We start from the raw sequence: 19919 nt of genomic DNA, 5'->3' as shown, positions 1-19919 counted from the left end.
CACTGCTGTAAAGGAATCTTAGATGGAAGCTTTTCTGACACTTACCACACAAGAAGATGTGTGGTGGTGGATGAGTCCATGTGAAGGATAGAGATAGCAGTCTGAAGCTTGACAGAATGTCTCCAATTTCCTTGTTGCAAAGATCCATGACAGAAGACTGGCCCAGAATCTCTTTTTGATGTAGATTTAGTGTGGTATCTGATTCTTTTTAATAATTGTATACCTACTGCTTTTAGTTTTTAAATATTGTCTGTACCACCTTGGATCCTTTTTGAGGAGAAAGGCAGTGTAAAGTATTTTAAATAAATGAGAACTATCAAGCCCACTGGCCATCATCCCTTCTTTCTGATTCACATGGGAATAGATTAGGCTGTCAGGCACAGCCTGCAACCAGGACTCCAACAATTTTTTCATCACTCCTTCCTGTTGAAGACCATGATCAGGAACACAGACAAGAATACTGGAAATGAACAATTGGTACATGCTGTCATCAGGAGAATATTGGCTTCTTGGACCACATATAGGACTCCTGGCAGATAGTGAGTTGCACCTTATAGAGGGTGGAGAAAATGTGTTTGCTAGGATTTTTGCAAACCTGATCAGGAGGACTGTAAACCAAATACTGCACTGGAGGGAAATGAATTCCAAGGGACAGAGGTACAAGAGTGTTGGTAGTACACCAGAATCTGGACTGGTGGGACTGAAACCCATCAATGGATGGGAACAGGCAGTAAGGAAGCAGCTGGAGGGAATGACCCATAGTTTCAAATATTTCTGTACTAATTCGAAAAGCATAAGAATCAATCACACATTATGTTACACTGCCAGTTCTATCATGAATCATGTGTCAAGCTTACTCTCCCTCTGCTTAACCAGTTCTCAGGCTGTCCTGAAACAGAGATCTTGCATAAACTACTTTTAGGCTTCAGTCCTCAGGGGGGGAAAAATCTTGCCACTGCATGCAAGATATGTAAAGATTTATTGGATAATGATTTTACGTTATATCTTTCCTTTATCTCTTTTCCCCTTTGTATTAGTGTTGTGACTGTTTTATAAAGTCAGTCTATATTATGTTCAATGTCTCGGGTTATGGATTGTAATAATAATAAACTGAAACTTAAGCTGAATTCAAAAAGCCTAGGAGATAAAGGAGCCTGAACTTTTGACACAGAAAGGCATACATGGTATAATAGGCACCAGGAACCTGGTGTCGAGTCAGGGAAATCTGATGCCTGAACCTCTCCCTAAGAATCCTACAGAACTTTACAGACCTCCAGGGGAAAATCTGAAGCCTATGTTCATCACAGCTGGCATTTATCCCCCAAAAGGCTAATTTCCTGTATGATCCAGTGGAATATTTCGCACCTTATACAGCTGTTCCTTTTTTGGAATATCCTTTAACTTTTTTGCCCTGTGCAAAATAGACAAACTGAATGGCCAAGAAAATTCCTACTTTTCTTTTTATTGAACACGCACATCCAAATATATATACAGTATTATACTGTTTTCTACCATAGATATATTATTCAGCCAACAATATATTATTGTTGGATTTTGAATATCCAGAAACATAACTACAAAAACTTAATACAATTTTCTAGGAGTATGACTATGAAAACTTAATGAACTAAATTAAAAATATAAGCAACAACAGCAATAAAGTGCTGTAACAAAAATTAATATGGTGCTTAAGAATGAAATAATAGGACTGTAAGTATACAAAGTGTTAAAATGCTAAAAATAAAAACTATTAAAAAGGCATATTCTTAGTTACAAAAATAACTCTCAATTAAGTCACAGCTATTAAAATATTAAAATATTTAATATTTAATAGACTATGTAGTTAATAGACTAAACTAGAGCATAAGCGATTATAAAATCACATCAGGATACAGGGGGGAAAATCTAACACGCACAGAGAGAGCAGAATTTTCTCCCCTCTAATGATGTTTGCCTGGCATCTTGTCCCAGGCAACTTTTCGAGCTATTATCTATGCTCTTATCTTTCCTTCATCAATTGTAAACAATTCTTTCTGCAGGAGCACCAAGAAAAAAAATCAATAGGAAATTCTATTGTTGTTGCACATATTGTAACTCCAAACTTCAAACATTAAAATGTTTGCAGAGCTTGGAGGACTATGGCTCTGTAGCATAAAGTATTTGAAGGATTCTGTAATGCCAAGATGGTATAACAGCCAGGTTCTGGAATGGGACCTGCAAACTCTACCTCCATAATTGCACATTTTAACATAAACATGCTCAACTGTCAAAATTGTTATGTTATAGTGACATTGCTTGGCTGGAGAACCTGGTAAGCATTTTCCAAAAGCTATAGTAAACTATTGTTCAAGTCTCAATTTAAAAGACTTCCATTTTCAGGGGTACTTTTTCTATATCCTCTTAATTATTTTAACATTCTGCACAAACAAAACATCTTGACACCAGTGGGATGAGTCACCATTATTTTTATTTAATTTATTTTAAATACTTTTACCCTGCCTTTTCCTTAAAGGGCCCATTCTAGTAATGACAGACTGAACAGTATAGTTTATTCAAAAGAAATAGCCTAAACAGAAAGGATGGAGGGATAGCACTGTATTTAAAGGATGTGTATGAGTGTGAAGAGACCCATGAGTTTGGGCAAGGAATGCTGGTGGAGAGCATTTTGGGGAGAAAAAACTGGAGAGAGAAGCAACAGCATTATCATTTTTTAGAGTCTGCTACAGGCGTCCTAGAAAGTCAAATCTGAATGATGCTCTCAGAGATCCAGTTATCAAACATTCGAAGAGGAGTGATGTAGTAGTAATAGCAGATTTCAAGTACCCTGAGAGCTGCTGGAAGTCCACTAAATTCCTCACTTGCCTTAGTGACAATATCATCTTCCAGAAGGTAGAAGAAACAACAAGGAGATCAGTTTTTCTAGATCTGTCCTTTTCAAATGGAAAAAAGTCAGAAGAACACAGTTTTATTAAAGGGTGCTGTTACTATGCACTAAAAATTCTGTAAGCAGATATTTCAGCACTGTAAAACTGATAGTGGCAGACCACTAAAGATATTTCTCATCTAGGATATAATTTATTTTAGGACCCTCCAAACCTAACGTGAGAGCCTACAGCACTGAGGTAATACATCTTGCTAATAACTGAAATCAGTATTGTGGAAATAGTGGGAGCTTCCAATGGAGGTGACTAAAACCTCTTGGGATTTGTCGTACTGAGGAAAAGGAAAGCAAACAGTAATGTACTGTGCACTCTGGACTTAAGAAAGCTGATTTCAGTAAACTTAAGGAAATACAGCGTGAGATTCCTGGTCAAAATACTCAGAGGAGACAGTAAACAGACAATATGAGTTTCTTAAAGGCGAGATACTAAAAGCAGAATCACAATTCCTATAAGGAAGAAGAATGACGGGCATCTAAAAACTGGCTGCATAAGTAGTTTTCAGATGAGCTAACATTTAAACGGGATGTATACTGGAAATGGAAGGCGCAAGTTACCAAGGAAGAATAGGACCAAGCAGCCAGTATTTGTACAGAGGTCAGGAGGGCTAAAGCTCAAAATAACTGCAGATTTGCCTTCTTCTAACGCAGGTTTGTGGCCTTCACAGGACCAGGCCGTGGAGACAGATCTCACGCTCCCCCACATGCTCCCCCCACACCCGCCCGGGCCGCCCACCCATGAGTGCCGTGCCCACATGAGCATGTGTGCATGCTCATCCCACTCACATGCAAGTGTGCCACACCCATCTGTGCATGCATGTGAGCGTGCCACGCCCATCCGCAAGCACAGGGGGTGCCCCGCCCTCAACCAGTTCCACAGTTCAGAAAAGGTTGGGGACCGCTGCTGTACAAGATACCTCCTTCTACTAATTACCAGTCACAAAGTGACACCACGCAAAGGACAATCCCAGAAGCTGACTCCTTTTTTTTTATCAGTTAACCTCACATCTCACCCAAAAACAACTGTCAGGGCTGTTTTTCAACAAGGATGAATGGTAGTGAATAGAAGAGGGTATCCCTCTTTCTGTCTCATTTTATCATAATGAAGTTGTTTCACGCACTTGCTAAAATCTGACAACTTTAACTTCAATGAGTGGAAGTTGTGAAAGGCGCATTCTGGTAGAAGATGGAGATCCACAGTTCATACATTAATTTCTTTCAATATACTAGACATTATGGCCAAAAAGCTTTTTGAGTATGTTAAATTTCCTGCGCAGTCCTCAACAGCTGAAAAACAAACATTATCATCCTTGATTAAGAAGTAAATTGATTCAAATATTTCTTCTATAGAATCATGAAATTTCATGTTGCCAAAAGGAAGTTTAAAGAAACTCTGCGCCCCTATGATGTCAAAGATGTCATTGAACAATATTCAGCAGGTCACCTGGATATGCTGTGTAGAATTAAAAGTCTTCAGTCACGGTAAGAAAAGCTTTTCTTTTTACAAAGTTTTCCACAAGAACAACCCTTGGTTTAAAAAGAAAAATTCAGTGGGTGCTCCTAGGCTGAACTACATTGCCACATCAAACCAGACTGCATCCACAGCAGCTCCTGTCACTGCACACAACACAAGCCGTACTTCAGTTTTAAAATGGCACTACTATGTATTTTTAAAAACTGCATTAGGGCTTATGTTACCAGTTAGCCAGTGCTGGGAGGCTTCCTGGCTATTAACAGAGCCAGGATTGGGGCAACAGTGTCTTTGCCTGTTCGATAAGTAGGGAAAATGGAGCCACTGGAAGAGTGACATCTTTGTTTGGCTAATGCTGGGAGGCTTCCCAGCTACCTCAGCACTGGCCGGCCAGCAGTAGCGTTATTGCCTGGGGAGGGGCAGCTTCAGCAGCTCTGTGTTCACCACATGTTGAGCAGATGAGCTCCTGTCGGGCCACCAGTGCTTTCAGTAGTTGGGAAGCCTCCTAGCTTTAGCTGGGATTCTTTGCTTGTCTTCTTTAACTCTTTTTCATACATGTGTGCTTTTTCTTGTTCTTAATGTTTGACATTTGTCTTAATATTATATATTATATATTTACTTTTATTTAATTTCTCTCTCGTCACCAACATTTTGAAAGCCTATAATTAAATTAAGTAAATAAATTCAGCCAGGTGTTTTAATGCTTTTAAATCTTTTAAATCTTCTTCTGCACCTATTTTCCTTCTTGTTTTGCAGGCTATTGCCTTCCTCCCTATACATTTATTCATGTCTGAAATGAAAAACTGTATATGAGAATACTTAACACTGTTTCAGTGCTATGGATCCTTTTGTATATACTATGCCAATTATTGTCCCTGAGCTTTGGCAACTCTAATCACTGTTGGGAGAGGTGGGGAATCCTTTCCTTGCCCATTGGGAATTGACTGTGTTTTCCCCAAAATAAGACAGGGTCTTATATTAATTTTTTGCTTCAAAAATGCACTAGGGCTTATTTTCGGGGATGTTTTATGTTTTTCGTGTACATTTATTCAAATACAGTCATGTCATCTTCTTCTGGTTGCTGTACAATAGTGGAGGGCAGGGTTTCACTTAACTCGAACTTTTTGGGGGGGTAGGGCTTATGTTATGAGCATCCTGAAAAATCATACCAGGGCTTATTTTCGGGAAAACAGGGTAGCACACTCTGTAATAAAACTGACAGCACAACCACCTGTCTGACAGGAGATATCATTGTGCTCAGCATAACCAGGACATCTCCGAAGCTGAGACCGACTTTTAGATAAGATACATGATCAGTTATTTAAAATAATTAAAATGGACACTGTCTGAAGCATGAGTCTCAACTAACACAAAGATCCCCTCAGAATTCATCTTTGGTACATCTGAAATAAAAAATAAAATAGAGTTACTTGTTAGATATGGACATTTGTTTATTTATTTGCCCTACAGTGTCGACCAGATTCTTGGAAGGGGCCAAATTACTTCTGATAAGAAAAGCCGAGAGAAGAATTCTGTAGAGAATGAAACAACTGATGACCTTAGTATGCTGGGACGCGTAGTCAAAGTGGAAAAACAGGTAACGTGACTCTGAAAGGAGATGTTTCTCTTTTCACTCTCAATCAGCTTAAAATGGGTAATAGCGGCAAAATGAAAAAAAAACTTATTTGGTTCCCCAAAAAACACAATTTCATCCAAAATTATTATGGTATAGACTGGGTATAAATTAGGTCTGGGAACCAACTTTAGACAAATGATACCTCAAATCAAAGTGATATGTGTGGTCTCAGCAAGCCTCTGATAAAAAATAAAATTCCAGCAGTTCTGGTGAAAATTGGGATCTTGACTTCCGGGGGGGGAAATTCAGTAGAGACCCAAATTCTATAGCTTAAATTACATGTGCATGAGGGCAATGATGTCACTGACGGGGGGGGGGATTATTGGTAATTAAAGAGTTCCCCTTTCAATTGATCACACAATTTGTCTGCATTCTAATCACAATCTGTCTCCTTGCATGCAAGCTGGGTGAGTCCCATAAGCAAAGGAGGAATTTTATCTTTAATATTATCAGCACTCTCTCTGTCAGATGACATAGCCACCAGCAGTAGCTTGCCAGTAATTGAAGTTTCTGCTTCAGTCACAAGCTTTGCCTAATTTGCTCAAAGTGAAACTGGTTGTGGGCAAGTTATTCAGTCTCTGATGTCAAAGGAGAAACTCAATCTATTTTTGCTGGTGACATCATCGCCCTGATGTAGTCAAAATTTATGCTAGATGATACTGGTCAGAGAGTTAAAATAAAAGGAACACCAAAAATCAGTTGTGGAGCAGTATGTCTGCCTTTTTCTTTTTTTTCTTTATGGGTTTTCAGTTTCAGCTTTCCTTCTTTTGTTTGCCATTTTCCTTGTTGGAACTGAGGCCTTGTGCTTGGTGTTCTGTTACTGCATGCAAAGAGCTCTATCTGATCTCTAATACAAAGCATCCCCATTCCTGAGCTGGCAGAACTGAGCAGCCAATGGCAACAGCTTTTTTTTAGAAGGAATATTTTAAAAGGAAGAAGACAAACTTTGAAGTTACAGTGCCCCCAAACCTGAAACACAGCTTGTTTGCAACACGGCACAGTTAATCCATTTTTCCTAGTTTAGTGGCAATGTGTAGTAACTCCCTAAAGCTATAGTTATTTTTGTGCCCAGATCCAGGCAGGCATCAGATTGGAGGAAGCCTGGGCTGAATTAAGTCCCAATCCAAAGGATTGAACTGGTACCTAGATTGGGGGATGTGTGCACAGCCATTGTGTCACTGCTCTTAACACTGTTGTCATTCCACTCGTATCAATGAGACTGCCTGCGTTTGTCATAGAATTGGTCTGGAGAGCAGCATATCATAACGTAAGTGCTCGGCAGAAACAGCTGAGCTATTTCAGTAAAATTTCACTGGGGCTGTTCAAAGTAGACTGCAGTCTGCATGGTAAATTTTGGATGCTGTGTTTTCTTTTTTAAACCAAAGTTATGTAAAGAAATTTGCTTTGCTTTGTAGGGCAGTTATATTTTTATTCTGTTGCCATGTTAATGTCACATATCATTTACAGTATTATAAGTGGTATTCACAGACTATTTCTTCTTCCAACTCCAGGTCCAATCCATAGAGTCAAAATTAGACTCACTACTAGACATTTACCAGCAGGTCTTGAAGAAAGGATCTGTATCTGCACTGACCTTGGCTTCATTTCAGATGCCACCTCTTGAATGTGACCAAACTTCTGATTATCAAAGTTCAATAGATAGTAAAGACTTGTCTAATTCTGCCCAGACTAGTGGATGTGTAACCAGATCAGCCAGCGTCAACATGCCATGTGGCCTGCAGCTAATACTGACACCAAATGAATTTAACCCTCAAGCTTACTATGCTTTTAGTCCATCTGTGCATAGTCAAGCCCCACAGGTGCCAAACGATGGACCTTTATCAGCGAATAATGCACTAAACCAAATCAATCAGACAACCAAGCCAACAGCACCTACGACGTTACAGATACCCCCTTTTTCATCAGTAAAGCATATCAGTAGGTTGGAGCCTATACATACTATTCCTGTGAGCACACAGGAAAATACTTCTGATGTCACCGCTTGCCTTGTTGCGTCTAAGGATAATGGACAAAATGCACAGTCCAATGTGACAAAGGATGTTTCCTGGAGAAAAAGCCTCGATACAGAAGGGGAACCCCTAGTCTCAGTGAAACCAATAGCGCAAATGGATATAGGGAAATCATTGTCGGTACAAAACCTTATACAGTCAACAGCAGAAGAACTGAATGTACAGATTTCTGGAAGTGACACCTGTAGCTCAAGAGGCAGTCAAGAATTACATAGCAAATGGAGGGAATCAAAATTATTTATAACTGATGAAGATTTGGAAGCAGAGAGAGAAAATGAGACTTTTGAAGCCATTTCCCACCCATTAGTGGAAATGACTCTCTCTACTGATTCTCTAAGGACTGGAATGTCAAGATCATCTCAAAGTATTTGCAAGTCAGGAGACAGTACTGATGCTCTCAGCCTGCCTCATGTCAAACTTAAATAGCATTATGTGGATTTTGTTCACATGCTGAGTAATATTTTCAATTACACATATACAAGCATGGACTATTTGGAAAATCCCTTTTAATTTTTTCTAATTAAATTAATCAAAAAGAAAGGCAGTTGTATGAGTTCCTATCTTTTAGTTGCATGAAAATGCATGTTTAGGTGACCAACAGAATCCTGATTTATACCCACAGTTCATTGGTACTTTCATATAGTACAGAAGGTATAAATGGGAAATCTATGAAAATAATGCTACTGGTTTATTAAAGAACAAAAGATCTGAACATTTGGGGATCATGGCATTTCTCATAAATAAAATACTAAAATATAAAAAGCACTTTGCTACTGGTTAAAATAATTACTATCTATGATCTGAATTAGACCATAGTTACATTTACTACAACAAAAATATCTGCAGCTGCTAGTGAAAACATATGAGATTAGAAATGGCTAATCATTGTAAACTAAGATTCATCTGTTGTTTTAGAAGAATGTTGATTTTTATATCCCTTTGGAGATATGAGACTGAAACAAAACATTTTGCACAGCACTTTTTTAGGTTTTCTTTGTGATGAAACTTTTTTTTTTTTGCTATGAAATGTTCAAAGTTCGAAGTTATCAGGGAAGACTCTCAATGTGAAATGTTCTCTTATCTCAAACTTTCTAAATTCGTGATGGAGCTAAATCATTTCGCAGACGTCTCTGCAAAAAAGAAACAAATTATTGATTGCATATGAAGTATATTTTCTCTCTGTACAGTGTAGTCATTCAACAAAATTATATTCTGGTCTGAATGAGCACAATTAAAGGTTGATGAAAAAAACAGCAGGTATTGGAGAAGATTTAGGAGAGCAAGGGAAAAGAATAAAAGCAGACTATATATTCTTTTTTAAATAGTTAAAGAAAGGAAACTATTTTTAAAATTAGTGTAAATAAGAATAAGAAAGAAAAGTAGCCAAAGGAAGAAAAAATGGAGTTTAAATTATAGGATGCTCTTGTTTAAAGTGAAGACAGTTTTTCCTCCCCCAAATGAAAAAATACTTATCAATAGTAAACCACCTCTGAATACACTGCACCTAAAAACCCTAAAAAGAGTCACCATAAGTCAGAACTGACTTGATGGCATGTAACTATTAAGGAAATATGGATTCATCTGACAGTACTGAAGACAATTGTCAGATCCTCCAAGAACCTGTACTGGCAAGAGCTGAAGACATAGCCCCCACCCATTTATTTTGTTTTATCTATAGGAACCTGAAAACTAGTGTCTCTTTTAGAATACATGTACCAGAATAGTCTTTTCCCTCATATAGGTACGTTTGTGGTTCAAACCTTCTAGCAAACTGAAGTCATTCTCCCCACCCACTCACTGTCCTTATACTTTCTTCCTAAATTTTCCAAACCTGAAGCAACAATATTTAGTAAAGACTTACAAATTCATACCTGTACTTTGCCACTGCAATTGGTAGCCTAAGCATTGCCCATCCTAATCCTTAGCAGTAATCCATATTGATGTTTATGGTACCCCCCCCCCAGAAATGTATGTCCTATGTACACTCTTGAACAAGATGTCTGGTTTTTAATTCTCTAAAAATTCCAAAGGCATTCTAGTTGAAAGGTGCCTCAAAATGTGATAGCTTCTGAGCCAGTCTTGTTGAGACTGATGTTAAACAGAAAAATCTCACAGAAGTCTTAGAAGCATGGTTATATGCTTCAGACTATGCTACAAAACTTTAAACTGTTGATTCTAAATCAGTTGTAATTTCTGCCTCCACCATTCTCTAAAACATAATAGTTTTCTGGATGTCATGTCATATCATATGAAAGTATGCATGATCTAGAATGTGTTTATTCTATATTATTTGTATGAAGCCTACAGATGTTGACTGAGCTTTTGCTGGGTGAAGGGTGAAGTGATACATTCTAAGAGAAGTCATCTTAAAGCCCATGACTTTCTTTTATTTTCCATATAGCTTTCCACATGTTTAGCTTTCCAGTTTGCTGTATCAATTTTTGGGGAAGGTAATGGCTGCAACATCTTCTACAAAATAAAACTTATATTTCACAAGATTTCCAATAGAGGCAGTAACTGGTGGACTTTGGGCTAAACGTGGCTTCCTTCAACTGATTCTATCTTTTCTTCTAGTTCCCAAAACCAAAGTAAAAAGAAGATATGGAACAGCTGCCTCTCTTCCAGGCAATGAGATGGGAAAGCATGGCACTTGTCTGGCCGCCCCATATCCTCTTGTCAGAGTAGCCCTTTGTCAAAACTTGTTGATGGCAAGAGTATTAATATTTACTTATTTGGATTTCTGAAGTTTTTTCCAGCCAAAGCATTAAACCTACAAATCTTTCAGAATGCCTAAAAAAGTCCTCACTGAATGTTGTATAGTGCCTTTTTGTGCTTTCTGCGAAATCTCCTAAGTCTGCATTTAAGCTTAACAAAACAAAGCTTGAAGGCAGAAGGCAACCAATAATGAGACCTGTTTTCCTTTTCTATAAATATAAACATCACGTATCATTATATGTCTGCGGAGACAACACGATCCAAATGGAATACCATTTCCACCATGAGGAGATAAATTGCTACTGTAAGACAGCCAGTTACTTGCCTTGGCTTCATGATTTGCCAACCAGGAACTGCTATTTTTGCCTTAATTAAAGTAAACACTTGAGTCCTCACAGTGTTAATTATGCACATAATGATATATGGGAAAGTGAATGGCTATTTCAAAATCAGAAACAAATTAGAAATTTTGTTACAAAATTCATCCTTCCTCCCTTTGTATTTGCAGGTCTTTACAAATGTTACTCTAAAAGGATTTTTTTCCTACTCTCAAATTGATGACATTTAAAAAAACATAAATACTTGGCAGGTTTAATTGGAATGTTTAAAAGAAAGTTCAGCCATATTTTCTGGTGTTAATTGTATATGCACAAGATAGAATGTGGGCAATTTTTTTCACACTGAAACAGTTGTCATAATGAAGAGATTGATAAGCTTACAGAAGTTTTTCAGCTTACTGATCCCCTCATTATGACAGCTACATGTGTAGTTTACTTTCAGGCTGAATACTACTGAACTAACCACAATGAATGTGCAAAAATCAGGTGGGGATGGGACAGTGTCAATATTTCTATTGTTACTCATTGGGAACTGCATATTTGATGTCATATTAGAACATAACAGAAGCTATAAATATAACACTACTGTAAAAAAATAAAAGCAAAATACATGGTATTTTGACACTTTAAAACAGTCTGAAGACTACAATGTAAACAAATATTTATATTTTGATACGTATGTCAATGTTCCTGGTTGATGAAAGAATGAAAAATACATTTTTGAATATATCATTGGAAAAATATATTTTCTTCTGCTTCATGATGTATTTTTATTTAAATACAAATAAAGTGTCCTAACCTAGAAATATGTAGGCCACCCACAGAACTTATATATGTATATGAGGTAAATCATACATTGACAGCTGTCAATAAACAAATTGGCAGATACTTCTATTTTTCTGTGTCCAGAGAACTCATTATTGAACATTTTATAAACAGCACTGTCTCTGAACTGGGGCTTGCAATCTTAATCACTACAAATTCTTATTAAACTACCTTAACAGAAGTGTGTCATAGTTAAGAGTATGCAGACCTGAGAACTTAATTTTTGCTAAACCTGTTTAAAATTTAAGTAATAGCTGAATTATTTCCTGAGGAAACTATTACATAGTTAAACTAATCCATATGTCACATTGACTCTAAAAATAAAATGCACGAACTACTAACATACAAGAGATAAATGTTTCATGAAGCACAGACCAAAGCAGAATTTAGTTAAAAATAGAATATATAAAAGAATAAAGGAACTGAAGCATGGTTTTCGCTGTATTTAGCCCTACTGAATTCAGTGGACTTAAGGCATGACTAGATGAGGAAATGTGGAGCAATCTGTGTTGCGTTTAAAAGGCTCTTATATTCAGTGCAATCTATTTTATTTCACATTTGAGCAATCTTTCCAGTCACATAGGAAATGTTTCTTCTCCCATTAGAAGGCCCCATACACAACTTTAGATCACTCAAATTTCTCCCCCTTTCAATTATTAATACCTCCCTTCCCAGCTCCCTTTCCCATCTTTTTGCCATGGATGTCATTCTGCACGCCATGACAGATTTCATTCCTTTTTGTTTTGTTTAATTTAGTAAGTGACAGAGTGCTACAGCAATACATCAACCTAGCATGGATAGTCCCTAACAGCTGAAATAATGTTGTGTCACTTAGGATAATTTTTATTAAAAAATTATGAGCAGAGGAAAATAGAGAAGAGTTTCTCTGGTGTCCTTTCTACTGTCACAACTCACTGCATATATCACAGGGTTGACACCAAAGAGAATGCTGCCCACAGCTCTATTTGTGAGTGAATCAAGCAACCACATAAACTGCAAAAGAGGATAGTAAGGAATGTTCCCAGTCACATCAAATAAATTGCAGCCCTAGCACTGTGCCAGAAAGGAGCAGAACAGCTTGCAAAAGAGGCAGGATGGGTTGCTCTTAAATCACTTGTGGTTGATGGAAACTGGATTAAAAGTAAACCAAATATTGAGCTCTATCCTCTTCTAATCACTTCCTTAGACACTTAAGGGAGAAATTTTACATGTGAACAAATAAGGATAGTATATAGACTCTTCTTTATAAGAAGCCACAGCAGGAAAGGGTAATTGAATAGAATGAGTGACATAATGAGAAATCTGTTAGTCGTATCATATCACTTTCTGTAATTTGGCCCAAAGTGTGCTTAAAATTGTACATTTAGTCCATCCTAAATGTACATTACAGTGGTCAAAAATTTGTTGCATAGAAATGTGTTTAGGAATGGGGCCTAAGCAAATTAATGCAAGAATTTATACCTGTCTGATTGTATTGAATTCCTTAGACTCAACTGCAGAACAAATAATTTGTCATTCTGAGGGATTTTTGAATTCTAATTGAAAGGAAACCTCATTCATTTCAGTAGGGCTAAATAAGACATAATGAGTGTTACATTTTTGTTTTATTCCCTTAACCAAATACATTGTTGGAATTGTTCAAATTGAGACCAGCATCCAAAATGGTATACTTATTTGAGTTGTTTAACAAATTTTATAAAATTCCCAACTATACAACTCTGTCTACTTGCACAGATAATACATCTTCTGCCACTGGCAGTGATGTAGGATGTTAAATATGAGATAGAAGTGCTGAGACATTGGTTGAATAACAGCAATGAAAAAAATAATATGGGACATTTCCACTGATGCAATGTTAACTGTAATTTCATGACAAACTGAACCCATGTTGTTGTTAATAAAAATGATTTAAAATACTATAATCTATGTGCTCTTTTAACTTGAAAAAAACTAATGAACCATATTGTAACAATTCACACTAAAGTGGAATGATCCACTCCCGAACCTTACACCCATCTGACTAGCTGGAAAAGATTTTGCAGAAGCGATGGTTAAAAAAAAACCATTGGATGCTCTGACATATTAACAGATGCATGGCAGTAAACTGTACATGCAGGAAGCATAGTAAAAAAAACTTTTAATACAATAGAACTGTTATTGTATATTGTTGTATATTATTGGTGACTTCATTGATTCAGCTAAATATTTTTTCTAACAAAAACCAAGTAATATCTGGAAGTTGAGTCATGGCAACTGGACTTATTAGGTTGAAATGTTTCCTTACTTATCCAAGTAATTTCTTCAGTCTGAGGACAGTTGGTAGGAGACCCCTGATATATCCCCTCCAAGCTGGTTTCACTTCCCCCTGGTTTGAATAGGCTTGTTAGATTGTGGGGGGGGGGAGTGAAAAATCCCACCTCTGCAGTCCTTTTCCACCCATTGTCTTGGTTTGTTATTGGTCGTCAGCAGTGGTCTTTCTGGTGGGTGTGGTCCTGATCTTCCTGAAGAGGGATGAAAGGGCAGCATGATAAATAGGAGTCTCCTCATCTGGATGAGTGAGAATCTTCAGATATACTCCAAGTAATACTATTTTCACCAACATTTTTAAATTTCCAAACACTATAAGAGTATTGAAAGTAATAAACAGAAGGTTTATTTGTGATCGCTAGGTGTTCAAAATTTTTTTATCAAACAGCTGTCAAAATAAGTCTATGAAAATATGGAAAAAGGAAAATAGCATGAATCAAATCATTCTCTTAAGACCACCAACAAAATCAAAGCCAGTCATATTTAAAGAACCTGTGCACAAGTTCAGATTGAAATTTCTATTAACTCCTACCTCAGATTAAGTCCCACTGAAGCGGGCTACTGCTTTGAAAGTGTGGGATTGCATTGTTTTTTAAAAAGTGCCAGTAAAATAGTTTAACTTAATTATGCCTGTGCTTGTGAAGTCATCACTTACATCAAACATAAATTTATAGTCTATTTTCGGTACTTGCTAGAGAGAAAGGGAAAAACTGGCTGCATAGCTCAGTGAGGCTGTGACTAGGCAGCCATGTTGAAGCAGGCTGACTTGGGCTAAATAAAGTTACTCAGGCCCTGGTCACATGAGGGAAATGTGGTTATCCCCCAGTTAGATCATTGTTGTTGTTTTCTGATTGGAGGGGTTGATCACCACTACTCCCGCACGGATATTCCACCTCCATTGTGTAAAATGTATTTCTGCAGGAGCAGCCAGTGCAACAGAGGACACCCTCCTAAATAGAACCCCCTTCCCTAGCAATGTTCCCTCTAATTTTCAGCCTGGCTCCATCCCTCCATGCACGAGTCTGCCCACCCCACAAAAGGAGCTGGAAATTATTGCTTTGGGTGCATGGGGGAGGAGGAACAGTGTGGAGGAGGGCAGAGACACATGCAGCGACATACCTTAGAGCAGTGGTCCACAACCTTTTTAGAACCACGGACTGGTTGGAGGGGCTGGTCTGTGTGCAGAGGGCAGGTCTCCTGCGCTCACGGGTGGGCGTGGCACATTTACGGATGTGCGTGACACGCTCATGTGCATGGGGGGTACGTGCAGATGGGCATGGCATGATCACAGGTGAGTGGGGCATGTATGTGCGTGAGTGCGCCAGGCCCACCCAAAAACATACCTGCTCACCTGCGCATGTGCGAGAGCTATGCCCACCATGCACGCAGGGGGGCGGAAAATCTGTCTCCATAGCCAAGTCCAGCGAAGCCCACGGACCGGCACCGGACCACGGGTTGGGAACTGATGCCTCAGAGGGAACCTTGTTCCTGCCATATCAATATATCAATAAATATTTTTATACATAAACCAAGGGACTAAACTTCCCCTTGAAGCAAGAGAAAATAAACCAGTACTATGGTATAGTCAGCTGTAATGATTCAAATAGGAGGAAATAAATCATTACCACTGAACGTTATAGGGATGTTCATCCGAGGATATAAACCACATGACCACAATTCAGTACAACAGAGGTATGGAAAGTATCGGAAGAACCAGAAAATATTTCCCTTGTGTGACCAGGGCCTTAAGTTACATAGAGGTATGGTATGCCATTTGGTGTGATCCTTGCATTCAAATGCAAGAATCGGGTGGTTATGAGTCAGAAAACCACATAAAGCCTTAAGCATTCCTATTTGCCCCTTTCTCCTTTAAAAGGAATAGGGGACGTGGTGGTGCTGTGGGCTAAACCGCAGAAGCCTGTGCTGCAGGGTCAGAAGACCAAGCAGTTGTAAGATCGAATCCACGTGACGGAGTGAGCGCCCGTTGCTTGTCCCAGCTCCCGCCAACCTAGTGGTTCGAAAGCATGCAAATGCGAGTAGATAAATAGGTACCATCTCGGTGGGAAGGTAAACAGCGTTCCATGTCTAAATCACACTGGCCATGTGACCACGGAAAGATTGTCTTCGGACAAACGCTGGCTCTATGGCTTGGAAGAGCGGGATGAGCGCCACCCCCTAGAGTCGGACATGACTGGACAAAAATTGTCAAGGGGAACCTTTACCTTTACCTTTAAAAGGAAAGGGGAAAAATAAAATAAAAAACAGAAAAAGATACCTGACCTTGTCTCCTCCTTTTAAAATGCATACAGTATATTTAGGGCATAGTGCATCACCACTGCCTTACACAGGCTTTTAAAATATTTTTTGTTTCCTCTCTCTCCCTCTTCCAAGGCTGTGAAGCAGCTTAAGCAGATAGCTTAAACCAGAGGTCCCCAACCCCCGGTCCGGTGCTAGTCCGTGGCCTGAGACAGACCTCCCGCCCATCCACCACAAGCACTCACCCCCACAGAGCTGATTTGGCGCATGCACATGCACTCCAGTATGCCCACACCACCATTTGCACATGCTCACGAGCACATGCGTGCGCACATAAGCGCCGCTGTTTGCACATGCGCACAAGCGCCACACCACCATTTGCAGTACCTCGACTTAAGAACTTAATCCCTATTGCGACTGCGTTCTTAAGTTGAAGCACCATTTCCCATAAGAATGCACTGAAAACCATTTAATCAATGTCTGCTGCTTTTTGTTCTTAAGTAGAGGGCTGTTCTTAAATTGAAGCATTAGTTCCCATAGGAATTAATGCAAAGCTGGTTAATCCTTATCTGCCACTAGGGGGTGAATTTTTTATTTTTTTCTTCTTCTTTTGACCTAAAGTGAACTTAGGTCAAAAAAAGGGCAGGAAAGGTTTTTTCTCTTTTTTGGTTCTTAAATCGAGTCTCCGTTCTCAAGTTGAAGGAACTTTTTGTGAATGGAGCTCTTCTTAACTTGAATCGTTCTTATGTAGGGATGTTCTCAAGTCGAGGTACCACTGTAGTAGCCCTTGAAAGGGACCCAAAAAGGTCTAGATAGGCATGGATCAGTGAAGGATTGATTAATGTTGGCATGATTACCAGGAAAAGGAGCAAACCGTCCCGTCGTCAGCCTGACACAAACTGTGGGGCAAATCCTCATCTAGCTGTACTCTTGGCAGCCAGAGCCAACAGTCAGAAGTTCAATTCCCCACTGTGCTTCCAGAGGGAAGAGGCAGCCTGTTGGCTAAACTCCAAAGTGCCTGCAGAACATGGGAATCGTAAACCATGTCTGAGTACTCTGTACCTAGAAAAGCTTGGAAAGGGTTGCCAGAAGTTGGACTTGACTTGGTGGCATGTGATAATAATAATACTAATAATACTAATAACCACCTTCAGTGGCATATATCATGTGATAATTATTATTAGAAAGAAAAGGACCAGATAAATACAAGCACATGTTGTTGTCCATAGACCTGCATGTGGTCAGCCATCGCACTGCTTCAGGGGCTCAACTGCTGTACCTTTGAATTCCTTCAGGGTTGTGTCCACCGCCCTCCTTCATGGTGTTGACCTCTTCATTAGATGCACTGCTCACAAAGCTGTCCAAAACGCAAAGTCACCACATGAGACGTTTTAATATAGGGTGTGTGGGCATACCAGTCTAAGTATGCGTGATGTAGTGCTTCCTGTGAGATCTGGGCTGCCTTGAACCCCAGTTCCCTTGCTCGTGTGCCTCACCGATTAGGAGGAGAAAGGACCATATAAAACCGAGGGTGGGGAAATTTCACAGAGACCGAGGGGGTCTCTTACGCCAAACTGCCTTGCGTTACAACCATATGATTAAAAGTCCCGCTTCATTAAATGGGGCGTGGATGTCGAGCGCCCTCAAGTCACGTCCGATTTACAGAGACCCTAGAAAGGTTTTCAAGGTGAGCCATTTAAGATGCTCCACATGCACACACACACACACACCGGTGAGTTTCCACCACCGAACGAGGATTCAGACCCAGGTCTCCTGAACCCGTCTGATCCTCCAGCCACTACACCACGCTGAGGACTTACATGGGACTTGCGCCTCGAAAGAGAACTTTTCCAGAATGTAACCAAAAGGAGTGAGAAAATTTGACGCGCCCTGCGTGCAACTACTCTTTTTCTGAACTGGGTATTAAAAACCTGCTTTGAGAAGCGGTCAGTACGAAGCATACTTAGTCAGGAGTTAACCTCAATATTTTGAAGGTTCAGATCGCCATTTCCCTTCGCGCCACCCTGCACAGGAGGTTAGCGTCTCTTACTACAATCCCCAGATTCTCCTTTCCTGACATACATCAATATTATTGCACAAAAGCCGCGGGTATCCCGGGAGAAAGGACCCGTCCCGCCACTTTCCTTTCCCGCCGCAAACCCGACCCGCCTGATTCGGACAGGAGACTCCGCGCTTTTCCGACCGACGGCATCCGCAAGACCGAGCTCCAGCCAATCAGCTCTTTGTAATGAGGGTCCGTGTAGCCAATGAGAGAGAGGCTCCCGGCATCCGGCGGTTTAGAGCGGCAAGCTGAGGGCTACGTGACGGTTTGTCTCGTGAGGGTGGAGTTGGAAGGCGCGGGGCGTTGGGAGGACCGTTGGCGGGTCCCGTCATGTCTGACTGGGAGGCAGAGAACGAAGAGGAGGAACCGAGCGGGACCGCCACCAAGCGTGCGCTGGTCCAATGGCGCCCGACGACCACGACTCTCCCCGTGCGGGCTGGCGGGAACCCAGCGGCGGGCGAAGACGAGGAGGAAAGGGCCGGCGGAAGGAAAAGGGAGCCCCCGCGGCGAACCTCTGCCCGCGAGTCCTGGCAGTCGGGACCCTTGGAGTATCGAGCCCGAGGCTCCTTTCGTGGAAGTGACCGGGAGAGCTCGGGGTCGTCGCCCTTGTGCTTCCAGCTGGATAACGCTCTGGTCGGCACTCTCATAGGTAGCAGCAGTCGGTGCCCCCGAGCGCCAGATTCCGTTGTGGAAGTAGACCAGGGACGCCACCCCTCTCCCCCCCCCCGTGTGTGTTGTGTTGTTTCCTTGCCACCTCAGCCACGAGATAGCGCAGGCTGCGCTGCCATCCTAAGCATGATTGTTGTGTTTCGACTTAGGCTGACCTTGTGAGGACTTAATGATCTCGAGAAGGTCCTTTCATTAAATAGCCTTGCTCAGGTCTTGCAGGTTCGAGGCCTGAGCTTCCTTCAGCCTGTTTTCTGGCTCCCTTCCACTTTTCTCAACGTTATTGTCTTTTCCAGCTAGGCTTTTCATGGTATGGCCAAATTATGATAAGTGCAGTTATTAAAAAGTTAACTTCCACTGAGTTCAGTAGAACATCTTCAGCAGGAGTGCTTAGAATTATTGTCACTAGAGGACTTGAGGCATCACCAAAGGTTAGGAGCCCTATGTAGATAAAAGTTACCTTCAGTGACTTCCTAGACTTGGACAACCGGAAGTGTCTCTCACCTTTGCAGGGCAGTTATGAAAGTGAATTTAGGGAAGTATTAAAGTATTCTTTGAATTACTAAAATTGTATGCTTTATATTTAAACACCTACTACTCTTCTACCAGAATCCTCACTGAGATTTTGCTGTCTAGTCCTATCCATTTCAACTTAGACATATTGTACCTCTGTTG

General features: G+C 40.2%; 2 protein-coding genes and 1 long non-coding RNA gene across 6 annotated transcripts in view; 2 read left to right on the top strand and 1 right to left on the bottom strand.

Annotated features, from left to right (window-relative positions):
• Window positions 1-13875, top strand: part of KCNQ5 (potassium voltage-gated channel subfamily Q member 5) — a 399647-nt gene extending 385772 nt beyond the window's left edge. Inside the window, exons 12-14 of the mRNA XM_020785853.3 lie at window positions 4289-4420; window positions 5880-6006; window positions 7557-13875. Of these exons, the coding sequence (XP_020641512.3) occupies window positions 4289-4420; window positions 5880-6006; window positions 7557-8501 (1204 nt within the window). The 3' untranslated portion in view covers window positions 8502-13875. The remainder of the gene's footprint in view (window positions 1-4288; window positions 4421-5879; window positions 6007-7556) is intronic.
• LOC140707266 (uncharacterized) lies at window positions 5538-18713 on the bottom strand. 2 transcript variants are annotated; one of them, XR_013541936.1, is made up of 4 exons: window positions 18337-18713; window positions 17724-17873; window positions 14371-14454; window positions 5538-9205 (listed from the first exon to the last, which is right to left on the bottom strand). It is a non-coding gene; the product is annotated as an uncharacterized LOC140707266 (long non-coding RNA). The 2 variants fall into 2 exon arrangements; XR_012087185.2 differs by having other exon boundaries at window positions 17796-17873.
• A 73-nt stretch (window positions 18714-18786) lies between these two features.
• Window positions 18787-19919, top strand: part of DDX43 (DEAD-box helicase 43) — a 45403-nt gene continuing 44270 nt past the window's right edge. The window contains exon 1 of one of the 3 annotated variants that reach the window (XM_072999679.2): window positions 18787-19227. In XM_072999679.2, the coding sequence (XP_072855780.2) occupies window positions 18909-19227 (319 nt within the window). In that variant the 5' untranslated portion in view covers window positions 18787-18908. The remainder of the gene's footprint in view (window positions 19228-19919) is intronic. The other 2 variants (XM_020785886.3, XM_072999680.2) reach the window with 2 other exon arrangements.

Source organism: Pogona vitticeps, chromosome 1, assembly GCF_051106095.1.
Source record: "Pogona vitticeps strain Pit_001003342236 chromosome 1, PviZW2.1, whole genome shotgun sequence".
NCBI classification, from domain to species: domain Eukaryota; kingdom Metazoa; phylum Chordata; class Lepidosauria; order Squamata; family Agamidae; genus Pogona; species Pogona vitticeps.
The sequence above is the reverse complement of the archived record's forward strand: the minus strand, read 5'-3'. Positions and strand labels throughout refer to the sequence as shown.